Source organism: Desmodus rotundus, chromosome 12 (assembly GCF_022682495.2).
Source record: "Desmodus rotundus isolate HL8 chromosome 12, HLdesRot8A.1, whole genome shotgun sequence".
In the NCBI taxonomy this organism is placed as follows: domain Eukaryota; kingdom Metazoa; phylum Chordata; class Mammalia; order Chiroptera; family Phyllostomidae; genus Desmodus; species Desmodus rotundus.
The window spans coordinates 89,812,812-89,834,050 of NC_071398.1; the positions used below are offsets into that span (position 1 = coordinate 89,812,812).

The window sequence follows — 21,239 nt, forward strand, 5'->3', positions numbered from 1 at the left end:
CCTGAGGGGCACACGCTGACCGAAGTGTCAGCCACCTCACACACAGCGGGGAAGGGGAGTAAAGCTGAGTGGTTCTAACACACCCGCAGCTGCCCTACCCCCTAACTTGCCTATATACCTGAACGTGATGCTGTTGAGTTGGGGTTGACTGTCTTCTCCCCTGAAAGGTCACCATGGGGGAACCTTCGTGAGGGCAGTCTCACTGGAGTCAGGCAGCTGTGTTATTTAAAAACAGAGAAAGGATCTAGGAGTGTGGAGCCTTGACCCCTGAATCTTGAATTCAGGCAGCAGGGTCAAAATCAACTACTGTACAATTGGTAGGCCAATATGGCGTCATACTTTATACTCTCCCCACCTCACTGACTCAGTAACAATAAAAGTCTACATCTGTTGCTTCTTATGTAGGAGGCACTGTTCGAAGCACTTACATATTATAACTCAGTTCTCACCATAGCCCTGTTAATATGCCTGTTTTACAGATGAGGAGCCTGAAACACAGAGGGAGACTTAGAAATTTAATGAGGTCGCGCAGCAAGTCTGGTTCTAGTGTCCGTGCTCTCAGTCCCTCTATTATTTTATGTATTCAATAAATATTTCCTAAGGGCCGCCTCTGTGCCAAACATGGTAATATTGGACATACACGGATGAATACGAAAGAGGCCCTGCGGGTGAGGCACTTACATTCAGGGTTGGGGGAGAGCAATACAGACACATACAAGCACTCAGGTACCATTCGTGTGATGCGTCTCATGAGCTACATAAGCAAAGGTGTTATGAAGCCACACTGGAGGGTCACGAACCCAGACCAAGAGGTCGAGGATGCTCTCCTGGAAGAGGACACCCGAGCACCTTCTGACACCAACACTAACATGTACCCATAGTGAAAGGTTTGACATCCAGGGTGTCCCCCTTCAGTTAAGACTATGACACGCAGTGAAAATATCATGCCGTGACTCAAATGCTCTGACACTGGCCAACCTGGGACTGTGGCACCGAGAGCCAGTGTGTGCAGATAAGAAGACAAAAAGGGGCCGACCGGAGCTGGAGACACTTCCCTGATGGCAGGCGTGTGCGCCCGGGTGGGAGCTGACTGTTCGGTGAGCTGTGTCCCAAAGGCACAGGAACACGGGGATGTGAGTCTGGCAGGCTTCCACGTTCAGGGAAGCAACAGGAGCTCAGGGCGAGGGTGCACGTCAGGTTCCAGACCATCAGACTGTTCACAATTGGACCCTGGTCGGCAGTTAGGGGCAAGTGGGGCTGAGCTCTCTTGCACAGAAAACAGAGCTACACAGAGCCAGCAGCGTTTTAGGGCCCTGTTTAAACAGAGTGGAGTTAAGGGTGCAGTCTCCATGAGATGCTAGGACACCAGACGGGAGAACTGGGAGGAGAGGCCCAGTCACACAAACTGGGACAACACTTTGAGAAATGGAATAGTCGGGGGGAGGAAGGTATAAAGGGCATCAATGGTCATGGAAAAAATACAATAATAAAAAAAAAGAAATGGAAGAAAGTTTTGACATCGGTGCTTGTTCACACCAGACACTGCAGGGCCGAGCACCGTGAGAGCGAGACTGTTCCATCTGACGAGCTGAGGACGCTGCCCGGGGCCACGATTAGCTGAGGCCTCAGCAGGGAAACCAAATGGAGAGTCAGAGGGTTTAAACAATTTTGGTAGGCAGCTTCCTCAGGAGCTACAAGTACAAGATGAAGAGAGATAAACTTGAGTTTGAATCCTGCCCTGCCACCTAACAGCTATATGTCTTTGAGCACAAGCCTTAACCTCTAATCTTGAAAATGTTTATGAAAAATGTACCTGTGGCCGTGACAACTAAAGATATTGATGAATTTGGAAGTGCCAAGTCCAGCTCCTTGCACAGAGTACATGCTCAATAGATGATACTTTCCTTCCCTTACAGACCCCAAATGAATACCCTTCAGCCTCAGTACTCCATTACTCATTGCTGAAGACATGTCTACTCATCTCAGTAAAAATACTTCAAAGCACTTTTACATATTAATAACTTACAAGGCAGGACATTTCTATCCCTTTGCCTCATGTTAAAGTCTGTGGCAGAGAGAAACAGAAATTCATTCACAATCACAGAGAAAAACCCCAGTGTCACCAAACCGCAGCCTTTAAATTCACCCGAGAGCTGGCTCTTCAAAGATTATTAATACAATACACTCCCACTGCTTGTCCAAACTGTCATGCCGTTTTTTTTTAACTCTCCCTCTTCCTGCGCCTTGGATGAGTATGATTTCATCTCCAAAGCATGCGTGATGAGCACATACTATTTCCTCCTCCAAGAATGGGATGTCACAACGTGGGGCCCGTTCCTGAGCTGGAGGGAGAGGACGAGGTCATATGCCCCGTCTCCATTCACTGGTTTCATTTTACACAGAGATATCCCTGTCCCCCAGCCATGGAGAACATTGCTTATCTTGGCAACGTTCTCACGAATGGAAAATGCTGGACGCAGAGAAGTGCGGCCCGTAGTGGGTGACTCAGTGCAAATCCAATCAGCAATAATCACCACCACTTAGTGCTCTCCAGTGGGGGACCATGGGAGTCACCTTTGTACCTGGAAGTGGCAATATTTTGGTTGGCGTTACAATTTAGAAAATCAACATATTACCATGGAATTAAGATTACATAATTACTATGAAAATGATTCATGAGTCAATGATCAGATATTTATTTCAACCCGTGCTCCGTGGCATTTACATACTGCTTCAGGATTAATAAGCGAAGGACATGAAGCCCATGGCTGTGGTCTCAAGGACAGACACTGGAGCCCGAGAGAGAGTGCCCATCACGAAAACAGTAATCCCACATAATCTCCAGCTGAGCGTTGACTAGCGTGGCATAGACAGAGAAGAGAGAGACCGCAGTGGACTAGGGCAGCTTTGAAGTGTCTCGGCCATCCTTCCCACGTCTGATGGAGTAGCGTTTCTAAGACACGAATCTGACCAGGTCACCACCCTTACCTAAAACCCTCGTGGACCGCCCCCACGGCCCACAGGATAATCTCTGCATTTCTGGGTGAGTCCCATTAGACTCTTCATCACCTGTCCTCTCAGCTCCACCTCTGGCCATTCCCCTCCTCCTATGGCTGCTCCAAACTGCAGGACATTCTCTCACACTGCCCATTACAGTTGTCCATCTTCCAGGAATATTTGCTCTGATTCCCCTTCCAGAGTCCCATTTACTCTACTAAGTTCTATGTTTCCTTTAAAAGTGAACTCAAGTGTCACCTTGCAGGGCAGTCTTCCTTCCCCGACACCCACACCTCCACACACACACCCCTCCTGGATTGCAGCTGCACACCCGAGGCTCTCAGGACACCTGCACACACATTCATGACAGCACCTGTCACACTGGATTGCACTTATGCACTTACTCAACTCTGTTCCCCCACCTTATGCCCATTTTCTAAGATCAACTTTATTGAGGCATCACTGACATCTAATAAAATATGTCCATTTTAAGTGTATGAACACCCACGTAACCACCTGACGGTCAAAAGATAGAATTTCTTTTTTTACTTAAGATTTTATTTATTTATTTTTATGCAAGAGATACATTGATCACTTTCCCCTCACACACCCCCAACTGGGGACCTGGCCTGCAACCCACAAATGTGCCCTGACTGGGAATCGAACTGGTGAACTCGTCACAGGCCAACACTCAATCCATTGAGCCACACCAGCCAGGGCTGAAAATTTAAAACTTTTAAAAGTCAAAATCTATATGAATACAGAACCTAGAGATAAGCATCACACTCAGTTTCCAAGTAAACTAAAGTTTTGGCTTTTTATAACACTTTTTTAACTGCCGACCAAAATTCTATCTGTGCTTCCCCTACACAGTAACCCACTGTCAAAAATCATAAGCTCACAAAGAAAGAGAACAACATGTGCAAGAGCCAACAGAAAGCACAGATGCTAGAATAAAGTTCATATCTGTTAGAACTGCCAGCTCAGAACAGAAAACCATTCCATTTAATATTGTTGAGAAACTCTCCTCCATGAGTGTCTTGTTCCTGCAAGTCTTGCTTTGTATTCCCAAAAACTGAGGCCTGGCTGATCTTTACCCAGACCATTGTTCAGGCCTGTGTTTGCAGCAAGTAACCTTAAAGGATAAGGTAACGTCTCCCACTCGGAGAAGGTGTAGCCTTGCTCACTGTGTACTGTACACTGGCAAGTGTCCCAAGGTCAGCGATCGTCTCCTGCGCGGGCAGCTACCTGTGCCTCTCCTCTAGGAACTGGGATACAAGGAACCAAAACAAACACGCTGACACTCCGGTTACTGACACTCTTTTTCTGAGAGTAATGAAGTCTTTTATCTCTGGTACAGGAGCCTCGTGTCTTCTTTCAGCATCTACACAACTGCGGCAAGCTAACTTCCAACTTGCATAAAATCTCAAATCCTTCACAGCTCTTGACAGTCTCAAAAAATAAAAACATGAATAAAAACATGAGTTAAAAAACTACTAGAAGATTTTAAAAGAAACAGAACTTCTAGAAGTAAAAAATACAATTGAAATTTAAGACTCATTGCTTGATTAAAGGGCAGATTAAACACAATTGAAGAGAGAATTACTGAATTGGAAGATATATCTAAATTAAATCAAAAGGCAACACAGAGAGGAAAAAAGATAACACTGAAATCAAATTTAAGGGATATGAGCAAAGAGTGAGGAAAGAAAACATAAATATTATTGGAGTTACAGAAGGAAAATAAAGCAAAAGTAATCATTTGAAAAGATTACAGAGATGTTTTCAGACTAATGAAAGATGCCAATTCATATATTTAGGAGGCCCTACGAATTCTAAGAGGTTAAATAAAAAGAAACTCACATCTAAACACAGAAGAACAAAACTGCAAAGCAGCAAAACTGTGGAGGAGATCTAAATAGTTAGAGAGAAAAGGCATTACATTCAATGGGATGAAGTTAGATTTTCAGCTAACTTACAACAGAAACAGTGAAAGGCAGACAACAATGGAATATTTTCACTGTACTGAGAGAAAGTAATCTAGAATTCTGTACCCAGGTAAACTATCATTCTAAGAGTAGGCTCAAAATAAAGGCATTTTCAAACAAAAAAAGAAAAGACAAGACTTTTCCTACAGTTACAGCCTTAGAAAAGGAGATTCTAAAGGAAAAAGAAAAAATATCTGAGATGGAGTGAAAATGAAAAAAGAATTGATGAGCAAAGAATGAGATTCTATTTTATACCAAGGAAATGGGAAAAAGTAAGAAATCTGACAATTCCAAAAGTTGACAAGATCAAGGAAAACTTTATGTACGGCTGGTGGGAGTATAAATTGGTACCACTTTGAAAAACAGGATGGCAATAACGTGTAAAGCAGAACTTGTACATACGTAACTCAAAAATTCATCTAATAGGCATTAAACTAGAGACACTGTAACACACAGGACACTCTTACCCTGGGGCACAAGACATACATAAGTATGTTCATAGTGGCACTGTTTGTAATAGCAAAAAGTGTAAGTAATTGGCCTGCCCATTAACATAATGAAAATTAATGAATTACTACTATATATATTAATGTGGCTGAATCTGAAAAATCTTAGAAACAGGTTAAGTAAAAAAAGTGAGGTTCGGACTCTAACCACAAGTGCGATGAAGGCTTGAGTGTAGTAATTTCTCATGGCAGCATCCTTCTCTCTTTACAGAAAGGAAGTGCACGTGACAAGCTTGGCAGTGAGCCCCTCTCTCCCGCAGCTTTGCATCTTGAGCGGAGAAATGCGAGAATAAGGAGAGGGCTGGGAGCAGCTTGGAATTTATACCAGGGGTAGTGCCCTGAGCCCCTCCTACCGACTTAGTTCCTTTCCTATTTTCAAGCCTAGCTTTCCAAACTACTCATCAGTTCTGTGAGCCTCCCACCATCCTCCAATAATTTTCCATAAATTAGTGAGTCCAGGTATGTTGCTTGCAACCAAAGAGTCCTCACTGATACATGTAGCTGTCGAGCAATGAATTTATATAATTCCACCTGTTATGATTAATCCTTAGTTATCAACTTTCTCCCCATGATTTGGTTTCCCAGTTAGGTTTGGTAGGCTTCCACAAGGAAAGTGCCTACTTGTATAGTTTAAGGCCTCGCTGCCGGTACTACCTGCTTTGGCTGAATCCCTTCAAGGGGCACAACCCTGACTTCCTCTTTGCCATGCTGGCCAGTGAATCAGCTACACTAAGCTGATTCTTACTGGCTACACTAAGAATCATGGTCTTGAGGTGTGAGAAAACCCATCATTGCACCAACCATGTTATTTAGGATGTCTTACCTCCTCTGTCTTTAACACGTCCCATATCCGAGCATGATCTTCCTCCAGCCAGTGTCCTGTGCTCTCCACCTTGGTGGAAGGTTTGAATTTAGACACGACTTGAGTAGGCTCTCCCACAGGTTGCCCCTCCATCTTGAAAGAGCCAGGCAGGAGGCATTACGAACCTGTGTGGAAGAACAAAGTGAGATGCGGGTGAAAACATCAAGTAACATAGAAAGCAATAGGAAAGCAAATTATCGTGTTTGATTTGTGAATAATGAGACCACTGGAGACAGTATCACAGGGGACACTTTTTATGATTTAAATATTTGTCACTGGTATTTTAACACGGGCTTCTGGAAGTAGAGACACGTGTTGGTGATAGATGAAGCGATATAAAGTTTAAAGCTAAGTGAAAAGCATTCTCTGCCTATTGTATCTTCCTGGCCCTTTGCTCTGGCCCCTTCAGGAGGAGAGATGGGAACGGGTGGGTATAAGACAAGCTTACGTAATATTTTTATATTTCACACGTGGCACTAGAAGCACTAACTGTGGCATCAAACAGCTACTGAGCGCCTGTCTGGACGAGACTTCATGCTGAGCATGCACAAATAACGCGGTAGTTTGGTTCTTGACCTTCAGAAGCTTAGTGTCTCAGGGAAGAAAGGGTTAGGGTTGTACACAAGTAATCGCAGTATAGAGCAGTATGGTACAGTGTGTGAAATGCCACACTAATCACGTTTCCTAACTGCAATGGAAGCACAGAGGAAGGTTCTCTCTGCTACTTATTGGCAGTGTTACTTCCTGAGCTCCAGCTTCATCAGCAGTTGCTGTGAAGACAATATTTAAAAATTGATATCTATTCCATAAAGTCTACTTCCTTGCTATCTTCCCACCTGCCACTGGCTTATTCAGGATCACATCATGTCTGCTCTGCACCACACTGTCCTGAGGCATCTCCTCGCCACCATTCAAGTCCCCGTGAATCTACCCTGGGTGAGTTTTCTAAAAAGCAAGCCTAATAATGATGTTCCACCTACCTGAAACTTTTCCCGGAAACTAAAATGCAAACTGCTTCATGTGACATCCACGGCCCTTGTGTCTGGCTTCCCCACCTCCCACCACGCCGTCCTGCCTTCTCAGCCACTCTGTGTCAGCCTTTTGAAAGTACTTAAGGATCCCAAATATACCCAGTACCTTTTGCCTTTGTTTGTGACACCTGCCCTCCACCCCACCTCCAGAGGAATAAAGACGCCTCCTTCGTTTGTCTCTGCACGCTCTGGACAGATCTCCATCCTGTCCCCACAGCACGTTGTGAGATCTATTTGCTTTCAACTTGACTTCCACAGTCTGGTCTTTTAGCATCTTGGCACTAGCCATGGCATCACATTTATCACAAATAAATGTTTGATGAATTGGTTAATTCAGCAAATCATGAGGATGCAGTGGAAATGAGGGGACAGAATGTAATATACTCAAATAACAGATCCATAAGTCAAGTGACCTCTTCTCTTTAACTTCTTTATTGACTTAGTGGGCTATAAGCTCTTCAGAAGAAAGGGCCAAGTCTGACATCATCATACAATACTAAGCAGTGAATACAGCAAGCTGCGATTGCTCATTACTTAACAACAGACTAGTTCTCCTGCACACGTCCTCAAGGAATTGAGCGTGTCTGCAAAAAGCAGGCCTTCTGCTCACATGACCTACTGCCTAAACAAAAGTAATGGAAATGAACATTGCTAAGTTGGGTAGCATGCGTAAGTCAGAGGATTTAAGAAAAGGATCTTGGGCCGCGGAGTCACTTCCCTGCCTCCCATGTTTCATCTGTAAGCCACGGAGAGCAAGTCATCCGCTTGCAGAACAATGATGAGAAAGCTGCTAAGCAAAGCCAATCTGCAGTCCGAAGGAAGCCCGAGCACTGACTACACTCCCACGAGGAACCAGGAAACAGAGACTTTATAATTAATGAGCACAGTTCTTCTGAGCTGACATCCTAATAAATGACGCTGACACATACATGCAAGGAAATAAACAAAGCAGAGTCGAGCCGAGGTTCCACGGTTTCTGTCTGAAATAAATAAATAAATAAAAATAAACAGGCAAAATGGAAACAGGCCAGATTAGTAGGGAAGGAAATTCCATTGTTGTTACTGGACATAATACTGTAAACAACAAATAATAAATCAAAACAAAGTGGGAAGACTACATTAAGTGGTTTGGCTGCGTCCTTCGTACATCATGGAAATGTAACTGGATAAAATCGACAAACTACAAAATCTCAGGGTGAACAATGGGGCACCTTTACGCCTAATGTACCCCAGTGACCCCACACCTCTTACTCTAGGGTCTGCCCACAGCTGCCTTCTCATCTCTGTGGTGTGGGTGAAAGTTGGCAAATTTTCAGTGTTGGAGACTGAACTCTGCTGTGTACTGACTTCCCACGGATTGTTCCTTATCCTGTTTGGGGAGAAGATGCACTTCGGAGTTTTCAGCCATTCCAAAGCACTGGGGAACTAAGGATGGGTGAAGAGAGGCAGCCAGCTCTTACGAGGCTCTTCAAGCATTTTGAGATCCCCCACCTATCTGAGACGTGAGGCCTTTCTACCTGTTTTCAATCAATACATTTATTCACTCACAAAAGACTATATATGCAACATATATTGAGCTCCCACAGCATACCAGCCACTGTGCTAGGTATTTTCCACATCATCTCTGATCTGTACAATAACCCTGCAAGGAAGCTAAGGCCAGTTGACAGCAATGAAAGATTAGACTGAGAGAAGATGAGAAGCTTTAATACACTGCTAAGACGTTGTAGAGTTCCCAAGTAATGCTCTCTGCCCTAGGTCAGTTCAGAAGTCCTTCCACCCTCATTCGGACCCCAGCGCTGGTGTAATTCGACCCCTCTCTCAGGTCCCTCCCCCAGGGACAGTTCAAGTGTCACCATCTTAGCTCACTGGTCACATCTGAGGAGTACAGAGAGGAGAGCGGGATGGAAAGCGGGAGGGAAACACCAGGCATAGACCACGCCTTTTCTTTTTACTCTCCTGTCGACTTCCGGCCAGGGAAGACTTTGCGAGTTTGACCTGTGCAGCAGTCACACAGGGCCTGGGGCTCCGAAGGGCCCTGCGCTTGGTTGAATGTTCTGTTGTCACTGTATTGAAATTCTTAATTTTTTAACAATTGGCCCCACATCCTCCTTTTGCACTGGGCCCCACGTGTGTAGCCCATCCTGCCACTGACCTACCTTTTCCCTCTTCAACTCTGAAGTTTCACTCCACACCTTCTTTAAACAATTCATGCATTACAGGTTTCCTATCTATCTCCCTGGACGTCTTTATACTGGAGCCACTTTTTATTAGAATTAAAGCAGGCAGGAAGGATATGCAGACCTTCTCTGCCTCTGACGTGCTACATGTCTTAGAGCTGAACTACTGCCTTTTTTCTTAAAACACATGGTCAAGGCTTACAAGCCAGATTATATACAAATACCACCAATACAAGCTTATTCAACAGGCAAAGTGAAATCACTGTTAAATCTAAAAGGCAGACTCTTCAATTCTACTGAATAATTGGTCTAAAATACCGTAAGCATCATGAGCACTTGTGGAAATCAGTTTTGAATAACTGTCGATCTAAAACACCTGATCCCCATGGCAGAATCTTTTTTTAAAACCACTGGATCATCCTTAAGTTGGTGAGGTGGAGAAAGGAAGCTATGTGTATATAAAGGCACATCCAGCCAGAGAACATAGAAGCAAGATTGTGCTCAAAAGTTTAAAATACAATTGCGTGAGAACTGTTTGGTTTTTTTTAAGTGGAAAAGAATTATGATTATCCACTGTTTCTACTGCGTGAAACGGCAAAGTACAAGAACCAGGAAGGCAGGTTTGATGGAATGGAAGGAAGGTGGTTGTGTTGATAGAAATCAATGACAGAAATTGGTGGAACTAATAATTTGATTATGATTATATAAATAATCAAAGCAATTATATGATTATTAATGATAAAATAATTTTCTTCCTTAAATAATTTTTTTATCTTTAAAATTGATACTATTAAGGTCTGTATTTTCTTTTTAATATACTTACCACTCTATGCTTATGATATAATATGTGTAATCTAGAATAATAGCATCTCTCCCATTCCTTCAAAAAGAATCCGTCACTGACTGATGGCCATAACATCCTCCATGGTCATTACAGAGGACCCAGCTGACAGCTTCCTGTCCTAAGTGACATTAAGTACCAAAAGTAAATGAGCAGCCTCTCAGGGGCTAGTCTTAAAGTCAAGAGTATTAAGTGACATCCTAAGAACACAAAACCTCAGCATTATTAGTGCTTGCCATTTGATAAAAGTTAACCCTAACTCCCATTGATATTTTTGAAACATAGCTTTAAAATAAGTGCTAGAGCACAATTTCACTGAAATCTGTATTTATTGTATTAATCCCCATGCTGGATTTTGTTTGATAAATCAGTCTGTACTTTATTGAATTTGACTTTCCTTCGGATGATAGTAAATAATGCATGAGACAGCCCTCTAAATCATTATCTTTTCCTCCTCCCTCTCCTCTTTACAAACGTTTGAAAGAAAGAAAGTGGGCCGTGATGCAGGCGGAGGTAGACACACTGCGCCTCCTTGCACAACCAGTAGAAGGACAACAACAAATTTAAAAACAAAAAACAACCAGAACTGCCAGAAAATTGAACTGTATGGAAGTCAGACAACCAAGGAGTTAAAGAAACATTCATCCAGACTGGCAGGAGGGGCAGAGACGGCAGCCAGGCGGAGAGGATTCGAGACAAGGCGAAGCTGGCGGACCAGGCGGGTACCATGTTTGTGTGTGGATAAACCGGGAAGAACAACTAGGGAGCAAAACTGACCATGCAACCCAGGGTTCCAGTGAAGGGAAATAAAGCCTCAAACTTCTGAAAAAACCTGTGCAGGTTGAGGCAGCAGGAGAAACTCCCAGCCACACATGAGAGTTCCTTGGAGAGACCCACAGGGTCCTAGAACGTACACAAACCCATCCACCTAGGAATCAGAATCAGAAGGGCCCAATTTGATTGTGAGTAGTGTGGGAAATGACTGAAAGCTGACAGAGAGCTGAACAAGGGGCATTGTTCCCTCGTGGACCCCTCCCCCACTTACAGCACCACAACGCATCAATGTGGGTTGCCCCACCCTGGTGAACACTAAGGCTCCGCCCCTTACTACGTAACGGGCATGGCAAGACAAAAAAATGGCCCAAATGAAAGAACAGATCAAAGCTCCAGAAAAAATACAACTAAGCGATGAAGAGACAGCCAACCTATCAGATGCAGAGTTCAAAACACTGGTAATCAGGATGCTCACAAAAATGGTTGAGTATGGTCGCAAAATAGAGGAAAAAATGAAAGCTATGAAAAGTGATATAAAGGAAAATGTACATGAAACCAACAATGACAGGAAGGAAACCAGGACTCAAATCAATGGTTTGGAGCAGAAGGAAGAAAGAAACATTCAACTGGAACAGAATGAAGAAACAAGAATTCAAAAAAATGAGAAGAGGCTTAGGAACCTCCAGGACAACTCTAAACATTCCAACATCTGAATCAGAGGGGTGCCAGAAGGAGAAGAGGAAGAGCAAGAAATGGAAAACTTATTTGAACAAATAATGAAGAAGAACTTCCCCTATCTGGCAAAGAAAATAGACTTTCAGGAAGTCCGGGAAGCTCAGAGAGTCCCAAAGAAGTTGGACCCAAGGAAGCACACATCAAGGCACATCATAATTAAATTACCCAAGATTAAAGAGGAGAGAATCTTAAAAACAGCAAGAGAAAACGAGACAGTTACCTACAAAGGAGTTCCCATAAGACTATCAGCTGATTTCTCAAAAGAAACCTTACAGGCAAGAAGGGGCCGGAAAGAAGTATTCAAAGTCATGAAAGACAAGGACCTACATCCAAGATTACTCTATCCAGCAAAGCTATCATTTAGAATGGAAGGGTAGATAAAGTGCTTCCCAGACAAGGTCAAGTTAAAGGAGTTCATCATCACCAAGCCCTTATTATATGAAATATTAAAGGGACTTATCTAAGAAAAAGAAGATCAAACATACAAACAGTAAAATGACAACAAACTCACAACTACCAACAATCAAACCTAAAAAAACAAAAACGAACTAAGCAAACAACTAGAACAGGAGCAGATTCACAGAAATAGAGATCACATGGAGGGTTATCATCAGGGAGGGTTGTGGGGAGAATGGGGGAAAACGGTACAGGGAATAAGAAACATAAATGGTAGATACAAAATAGACAGAGGAGGTTAAGAATAGTATGGGAAATAGAGCAGCCAAAGAACTTATATATGTGACCCATGGACATGAACTAAGGTTGGGGAATGATGGTGGGAGGGGGGGTCCAGGGCAGAGGGAAATAAAGGGGAGAAAAAATGGGACAACTGTAATAGTGTAATCAATAAAATACATATATATTTTTAGGTGTTTAATATTCCAAACCTTACCGGAACTACTAGGTGTTTGTTGCTGTTACCTGTGAGGACCATGCCTTCCTTCTGCCCCCGCAGGCTCCACCATATATGCTGATAATACAGTATTTCTGCTCTACTCTCTTTGCACACATAAACTCTTACTTCTGCCTGAAGAATTTTTAACTCAACTCAGATTTCTTATAATCTTGAAAATGTCTGGCATTTGCCCTCTTCCAGTATCTTCCGGTGATTACTGATATGTTTGCAATTTCTTTTCTCCTATCTTCTCTCATCCTCATTCTTCCTCCGAATGCACTGAGGTCCTATCTAGATAAGGCAGGTTTGTTTATGTTTATCTCCTATTATCCCCAACTCCTTCCCCTACAAGTCTACCCATTAAGAGCAGTCTTTGCATTTACTGAGGTTCAGAACAGCTCAGTACAAAAGCACTGGAATTCCAGTCAGAAGGCTGGGTTCTAATCATGAAGCTACAGTAAATTCTCCATGTATTCCTTGGGCAAACCGGTTCATTTTTCTTGGTCTCAGTTTCCTCATCTTTACTATGAATGGACAGATTATAAGACTGCTGAGACCCCTTACATTACAAAACAAAGCATGCGTGTCCTCCCAAATGTAGAAAGTAATTATTTTTCTGGTTGAGCTGAGGGATTTATGCTGCTAAACAAGGCTGTGATTTCTGTTTCTTACATTGTACTTATTCCCACATTATGCCTTATTGAAAAGTCAAACAAACAATACATATTATAATAGTCCCTTGGCATTCATGGATATAACATCTGAATGTTGACTATTCGAGAACAACGTAAAATTCTCCAACACGTAGTCCCTGTACGTTTGCTAAGGTTTCGTAAACCTGTGTTCGGCGTGCTCACCAATCCTTGGCATTCAAATCTGGTTCAGTGATGAACTTCTCTGATAGTGATTGCAATTGCGGTATATACAAATTGGGGGATCCAAGAAGGTCTTAAGATGCAGCCTTCCCAATTGCAGGGGCTGCATCAGAGTGAGTTCACCAGTCCGTTCCTCCTGAAAACAGGACAGAAGCAATGCTCCAGTGTCCAGGATTCCAGTGCAGAGATAAAGACCGGGACACAGACAGACATCAATCAGATGGAAAGGACTCCAGGAAGTCACGGCATGGACAGTTTCCTAGCCCTGCGCAGTATTTGTCCCAGGAAAGGAGGCACATCAAATCCTTGCACAGCAATAGTAGAAGTGGGTTGCATTTAAAGTGACAGCATATAAGTCACTGCAGTGGGAGGTAAGCAGAACCTCCTTACCTCTCCCTCTTTGGAATCTTGGCAGCATTCTAGTCTATTTGCTTTCCTTACCTAACTCTGGTCTCCTCTGCCACTCTGCCAGTTTTCTGAGAGCAAGACTGGACATAAATTTATTGTTTCCATTGTTTTTTAAAGCTCAATAACCTTTTTCAAAAATTTATTTTATTTTCTTTCCATTGGGCAAAAAAACTTCACTGGAGTAAAAGATTAAGCATTTACCATTACGATGTACTTGGAACAAATGTCAATCATTGGGCAATCGTTTTCAAAGGCATTTCAATTATGTCTCACTCAAGACTGAGCAAGGTTGCACAAGAGAGTCTGCAGTCAGCAGTGACTTTCTCTGAGTGCAACTGTCTCCTGTTAAGTGCAGAAAATTAAAGAAGTGCAAAACATTCCTGCTCCATTCAAGTTGATAGTTTTTTAAAGGGCTGGTCCAATTGCACTTCAGACTTTGTGTACTTTTTCCCTCTCACTGATAGTATTTGGCAGGAGTTTTTAATAATAACTGGAAAAAAAACCCACAAAAAACCCAGACTGGGTTTGCACTACCCCCGTGAACCTCCCTGGAGAAATGCTGCTCTTTTGCTCAGCAATTCCTGCTCAGCACAGAGTGCCAACACAAGGAAAACAGCTGGGCTCCCTTCCTGGTCTCCACTCAGCCAGAGCAGCCTGGAAACAGCTGTGAAACAGACATGGGGGAGGGAGAGGATACCTACACAGACCTGAGGCTGAGATCACAGAGTCCCTCAGTATTCTAACAGAGACAGACTTCTAAGGGACTACATTTTTTATGGCCTGCATTTTTTAAAACTTTTACTGAATTTATTGGGGAGACATTAGTTAATAAAAGTATATACATTTCAAGTGTACAATTCTATAATACATCATCTGTATTTTGTATTGTGTGTTCACAATAAAAAGTCAAGTCTCCTTCCATCACCATTTGTCCCCCGTTTACCCTCTTGAGCCTCCCCCAGCCCCCCATTCCCTCTGGTCATCACCATATTGTTGTCTGTGTCTATGAGGTGATTTTTGTTGGGGTTTTTTTTTGTTTTTGTTTTTGTTTTTTTTTTGCTTAATTGCTTCACCTTTTTCACCTAACCTCCCAGCCCCCTCCTTCTGTAAGCTTTCGGTTTGTCCTCTGTATCTATGCTTCTATTCCATTTCTTAGTTTATTTTGCTCATTAGATCCCACATATAAGTGAAATCACATGGTACTTCTCTTTCTCTGACTGGATTATTTCACTTCGCAGAATACTCTCCAAGTCTATCCATCCTATCCCACAAGGTAAGATTTCCTTCCTTTTTATGGCTGAGTAGTATTCCACTGCATAAACGTACCACAGCTATTTTATCCATTCATCCATTGATGAACACTTGAGCTGCTTCCAAATCTTGCCTATTGTAAATAACGTTACAATGAACACAAAGGTGCGTATATCCTTTCAAATTAGTGTTTCAGGTTTTTTCAGATATATTCTCAGAAGTGGCATCCCTGCATCATAACACAGTTCCATTTTTAATTTTCTGAGGAAACTGCATACTGTTTTCCACCGCGGCTGCACCAGTCTGCATTCCCACCAACAGGACAGGAGGATTCCCCTTTCTCCACATCCCCATGAACACCTGCTGCTTTTTGATGTATTGATGATAGCCATTCTGGTGGGTATGAAGAAATATCTCATTGTGGTTTTAATATGCATCTCTCTGATTATTGTGACATTGAGCATCTTTTCATATGTCTATTGGCCATCTGTAGGTCCTCTTAAGAGAAGTGTCTGTTCAGGCCCTTTGCCCATTTTTTAATTGGATTGGGCTTTTTTTTTGGTGTTGAGTTTTATAAGTTCTTTACAAATTTTGGATATTAATCCCCCATTTTAAAAAAGATTTTATTTATTTATTTCTAGAAGAAAGGGAAGGGAGGGAGAAAGAGAGGGAGAGAAACATCCATGTGTGGTTGCCTCTCACGCACCCCCCACTGGGGACCTGGCCTGCAACCCAGGCGTGTACCCTGACTGGAAATCAAACTGGCAACCCTTTTGTTCACAGCCAGCCCTCAATCCACTGAGCTACACCATCCAGGGCTGGATATTGACCCCTTATTAGGTATATCATTCATGAATATGTTTTCCCATTCAGTGGACTGTCTTTTTACTTTTTTGATGGTAGACCAATATCCCTGATGAACGTATATATGCTATTGTAAAATCCTCAACAAAATATTAGCAAACGGGATCCAGGAAAACAGTAAAAATATCATACACCACGATCAAATGGGATTTATTCTAGGAATGCAAGGTTGTTAAAATATCTGCGAATCAATAAATGTGATACACCACATAAACAAAATGAAGGATAAAATCATGTGATCACATTAATAGATGCAGAAAAAGCATTTTGATAAAATCCAGCACCCATTTATAATAAAAACTGTCAGCAAAGTGGGAATATGGGGAACATACTTCAGTATAATAAAGGCCCATAGCCAACATCATATTCAATGGGCGAAAACTAAAAGCATTTCTTTTAAGACTGGGAACAAGACAGCATGTCCTCTTTCACCACTCTTGGTCAACATAGTACTGGAAGTACGAGCCACAGCAATCAGACAAGAGAAATAAAGGCATCCAAATTGGAAAAGAAGAAGTAAAACTGTCATTATTTGTAGATTACATGATATTGTATATAGAGAACCCTAAATATTCCACACACACCCCAAAAAACCCTATTGGAACTGTAAGTGAATTCAGGAAAGTAGCAGGATACAAAATAAATAGTCAAAAACCAGTTGCATTTTATATACCAGTAAGAATTATCATAAAGGGAAAGTAAGAAAACAATCCTATTTACAATTGCATCCAAAAAATTACCAAATAAACCTTTGCCGAGTTTTTTTTCTGTTGCCAATAGCAAACTGCTTTTCCATTAACGGAGAATTCAGCCTTTCAAGCATTTTAAATAAGACAATATTTGTAAGTGTGTGGTTTGGAGGAATTGTTTAAATTATTTTTCTTAATTTCTTTTCAGGATAGATTCTTTCACCAAGTAATTTGTAGTAGCGACTGTGTTGACTTCAATTTAGGGGTATAGTGGCTGTGTTCGAGATTAACTTTGGTCTCATTGAAGCCAACACAGAACTTGCTGCTGTTTTTTTTCTTTAATGATAAGTAAAATACTTACAGAAATTTTTTAAAAAATTGCCAAAGAACAATTTAACCAAGGACGTAAAAGACCTATACTCAGAAAATTATAAGACGCTGAAGAAAGAAACTGAAGAAGATATAAATAAGTGGAAGCATGTACCATGCTCAGGGATAGAAATAATTATCATCATTAAAATGTCCATACCACCCAAAGCAATCTATAGACTCCACACAATTCCTATCAAGATATCAATGGTGTATTTCCCAAAATTAGAACAAATATTTCAAAAATTTATATGGAACCTCAAAAGACCCTGAATATCCACAGCAATCTGGAGAAAGAAGAACAAAGTTGAAGGAATTATGCTACCTCATATCAAACTATTCTATAAGGCCATAGTAATCAAAACAGCACGGTACTGACATAAAAACAGACACATAGATCAATGGAACGGAATAAAGAGCCCAGAAATAGGTCCACACATTTATGGTTAATTAATATTTGACAAAAGAGGCAAGAACATACAATGAAGTGAAGACAGTCTATTCAATAAATGGTGCTGGGAAAATTGGACAGAACTAGACCACTTCTTACACCACACACAAGAATAAACTCACACTAGATTAAAGACTTAAATGTTAGACTTGAAACCGTAAAAATCCTAGAAGAAAACACAGGCTGTGAAATCTCGAACATTTCTCGTTGCAATATTTTTTCTGATATATCTTCTCAGGCAAGGGAAACGAAGGAAAAACTAAACTAAAAGTTTATGGCCAGCATCGTCATTGCGATAAAATCTCACTGATTACATCGGTGGAAATGAGATAAGACTGTAAACCCCATGGCTGTCCCAGACTCAAGCGTTTCACAGTTCTGTGGGCTCAGCTTCAGCCGGCCGAATGAGGGCAAATGCAAGAACCATTGAGGGAGCATCACCCACTGCAGCAGTCACAGGGTAACTTTCATCTTCAAGTTGAAGACAGTCGAGCTGATTCCGGCCAGAGCCATCCTTTAGGCCCCAACAGTACCAACAGAACATGGATAACACCCCCCACCCACCCGCCACAGTGAATTTAGTGTTCACCTGTGCTGGGCTCTGGGCTTGTGCTTCATAAGCGTCTGTTCACCCTCCAAACAGCCTCAGGAGAAGCTCAGATCACACGCGATTAAGGAACAAGCTCGAGAATGTTTGTCTAGCCATCACCCAGAGTGACGCCCTCACCACCACACCGCACTGCCCTGCTTTCACAGTCAACATTCCTGTCACAAGATAGCATCATGTCGATGTTGGAAACCTGAATTCCCAGGAATCAGAGCTCCTGAAAGGATTCCGTCCCTGCCTCTAAAAATGTTAGGTGCAGGGAAAGAAATCTGCTGAGTTTATCAGTTAACACACAGAATCATTTTTAACTTCCAAACAGATTGGCCTTTCCACGTGTCAGGTTAAAGAGCAGTCTGTTCTCAATCTTTTCCTTTACCAAAAACAGAGGTCTAATCTATTTAATTACACTCATTTTACTAGGCCGTAGGATAATGGCAGCTCCTGATGGGGAAATCTCTTTCAAGAAAACACTTCTGGAAGAGGCATGTTTGGTGAGCTGGCACAAGGCCAACCCTCAGCCCCAAGGAAACCATGATTTCTGCATATACCGTGTATTCTTAATTATAATGCTTTCATTAGATCGGATAACATCTTGCTCCACACAGAGGACTCTTGATTAGTTTCCCACAGTAATGATTAAATCTAGCTGGTACTGCTAACACCCCAGACACCAATTTGCTGGACTAACTAGATGCAGAAAGTTTTATATTCAGAGCGGCAGCTACATTTCCATCTAATGATGCTGCTCCTTCCCTGCCCTTGACCTCTGAAATAGGACTAAGTGCCCGTGAGTGGTCCCAGGGCCACAGGAATGCGTTTAATATTCCCCAAGCCTAACTTGCATTTTTTGCTTTCTTCTCAGCTCTTTTTTTTAAATCCGTACCTGCAACATAATTTGGCAAAGCCATCCCATGTGGGACCCAAAGCTCCGTGACTGTATAAACAGAGGAAAGCTAAGAGGCAATGAAATCACAAAGGAGAAACCCCTAGAGATGTTGCTTCCCAACTCTGACTCTTACACGAATCTTGTGGGCTTATGCCCTGGTGACCGGGATGGCCAGAGCGAACTCAAAGGAAAGTCAAAGCCGTATCTCACAGAACTCTAAGAAGACATCCCAATGGCGCTATTTTCATCAGTAAATGGAATTACGTTGGCCGTGGTATTTGAAAAGATGAAGTTATTATTTTCAATTGTTTTTGAATAGTCTTTTAGTGAACTCTGTAAGGACACTCTGACTTCGTCAGCTTATTTCTCCCTTTTTTCCCCTCTCACGTCAACATCGGTAGGGTGTGCCAGAGAGAAGGCCTCCCACGTTCATATGTTTGCTGCATGAGAGGCAGGTATTGAACCTACCCTCCGGAGCCCATTCAAGATAGAGAAACTCACATTATTTTTGGAGTTGAACCAAAAGATCTTAAGCCTAAATAAGACAACTGAAAACCAAATCCTATTCTCAAATCTCGAACAGGTTTCCAAAAACATATTTGAAAGCTGTTTCGCATAGCAACACAGTCAGAAGTATTTTCGACTCAGCCCGTGGTGAGAACCTTGCTGGGCTATCTTAAATAGTTACTGAATTCGAACCTACTTTTCCTTTCAAATTGCAAATATTCCTCGCAGGGCCAAGCCTGGGTTTCTCATCAGGCCTCAGAACACCGCCAGCCCGCCATCGCAGTCTCTCCAAAGACTGCATTAAGGGACCTGTGTACGTCTGTGTTCGATCCTAGATTATGTTCTCACTATGGTTAAGCGTTACAGTTTTGACAGATGCAGCTGTGGTCTAGTTGGCCCATTGTATCTGCCCTTTTTCCCACGCACATACAGTATTTGATAGCCAAATTTGTGAAACGTCTCAGTCTCAGTACCAACCAGAAAGCGGTGGACGGGATGTGGGGCTGAGTACCGGGGTGGGTGTCAGTTGTAGTTTCAGAGTCAGTATGAAACCCGTCGCAGCATCTGTCTGAGGGGAAATGGGATCATTTCATCCTGTGCCACCGTTTCATTCCAGCTGGGTTGCAGATTCTTTTCTCTTTTATCTTTCCATCCTGGAACCTTTACAGGACTTTCCACTTTCCCCATTCCTTTTTCATCGCCACAGCTTGACCTCGCTATTTGCAATAAACCCAAGGGGAGACCTGATGAGACCGTGACCTGGAGTCAGACCTCAGCACAATAGCAATTCTGCTGATATACTATGTAGCATCCCTGCCTTCCTAGCAGATGGGGTCACTGGGCCAATCTGACTTTCTGCTGCAAAAGGGCAAGCTTCCAGGGGCATGACTGTTAGCTTGCGTAAACCGTACCCAGCCCGTGCTCTGCAGAGGAGGGAAGGGGAAGTCTGCAACATCTTACTTAGCTATAGCATCATCGCTGTGTCAGGTGTGCATGAGGCGGGGTGAAGTGAAGATAAACCAGCACGTGGCATCTTTTAATCAGCCTCCAGAACTGCTGGGAGTTCTTCATCCAAATCATGGGAACATCCTCAATCATATAAAGAGAACAATGCATTTCAAACTGTAGGACACCTCTCACAGATACACTTTGAAATGATGGGGTGGATACGTGTCAGAAGAGAGATACGCACAAGCGCATTACACGGAAAGCTCCGGGAGGCATTAACTTGTCGTTGAAGCAACACTGAAGCTCAGAAAAGTTAAGCAAATTGCTCCAGGTCACGTAGCAGAATGCCGATTTGAAAACTGATCTGCCCAATTTGGAACAAAGCTTCCCTTTCCGTTCTGTCATGGCCTTTCAAATTTTTCGCAGAATTGTGGCCATGTTTATTTTTGGCTTTGTAACTTTAACGCTTAAAGAGAAATAGTCACTCTTTGCACTCAAGTAGCAGGGGATAGGCCAAGAGGGTTATCTGAAAGTATCTGTGCTTCCTTAGCTACCAAATCTGAGGGTCCGCTTCT

The 21,239-nt window shown here is 42.5% G+C and overlaps 1 protein-coding gene across 1 annotated transcript in view; it reads right to left on the reverse strand.

Moving 5' to 3' along the window:
* RGL1 (ral guanine nucleotide dissociation stimulator like 1) overlaps positions 1 to 21,239 on the reverse strand; it is a 225,283-nt gene that overhangs the window by 154,998 nt on the left and 49,046 nt on the right. The window contains exon 2 of the mRNA XM_024552741.3: positions 6,315 to 6,478. Coding sequence (XP_024408509.2) covers positions 6,315 to 6,446 — 132 coding nt within the window. The 5' untranslated portion in view covers positions 6,447 to 6,478. The remainder of the gene's footprint in view (positions 1 to 6,314; positions 6,479 to 21,239) is intronic.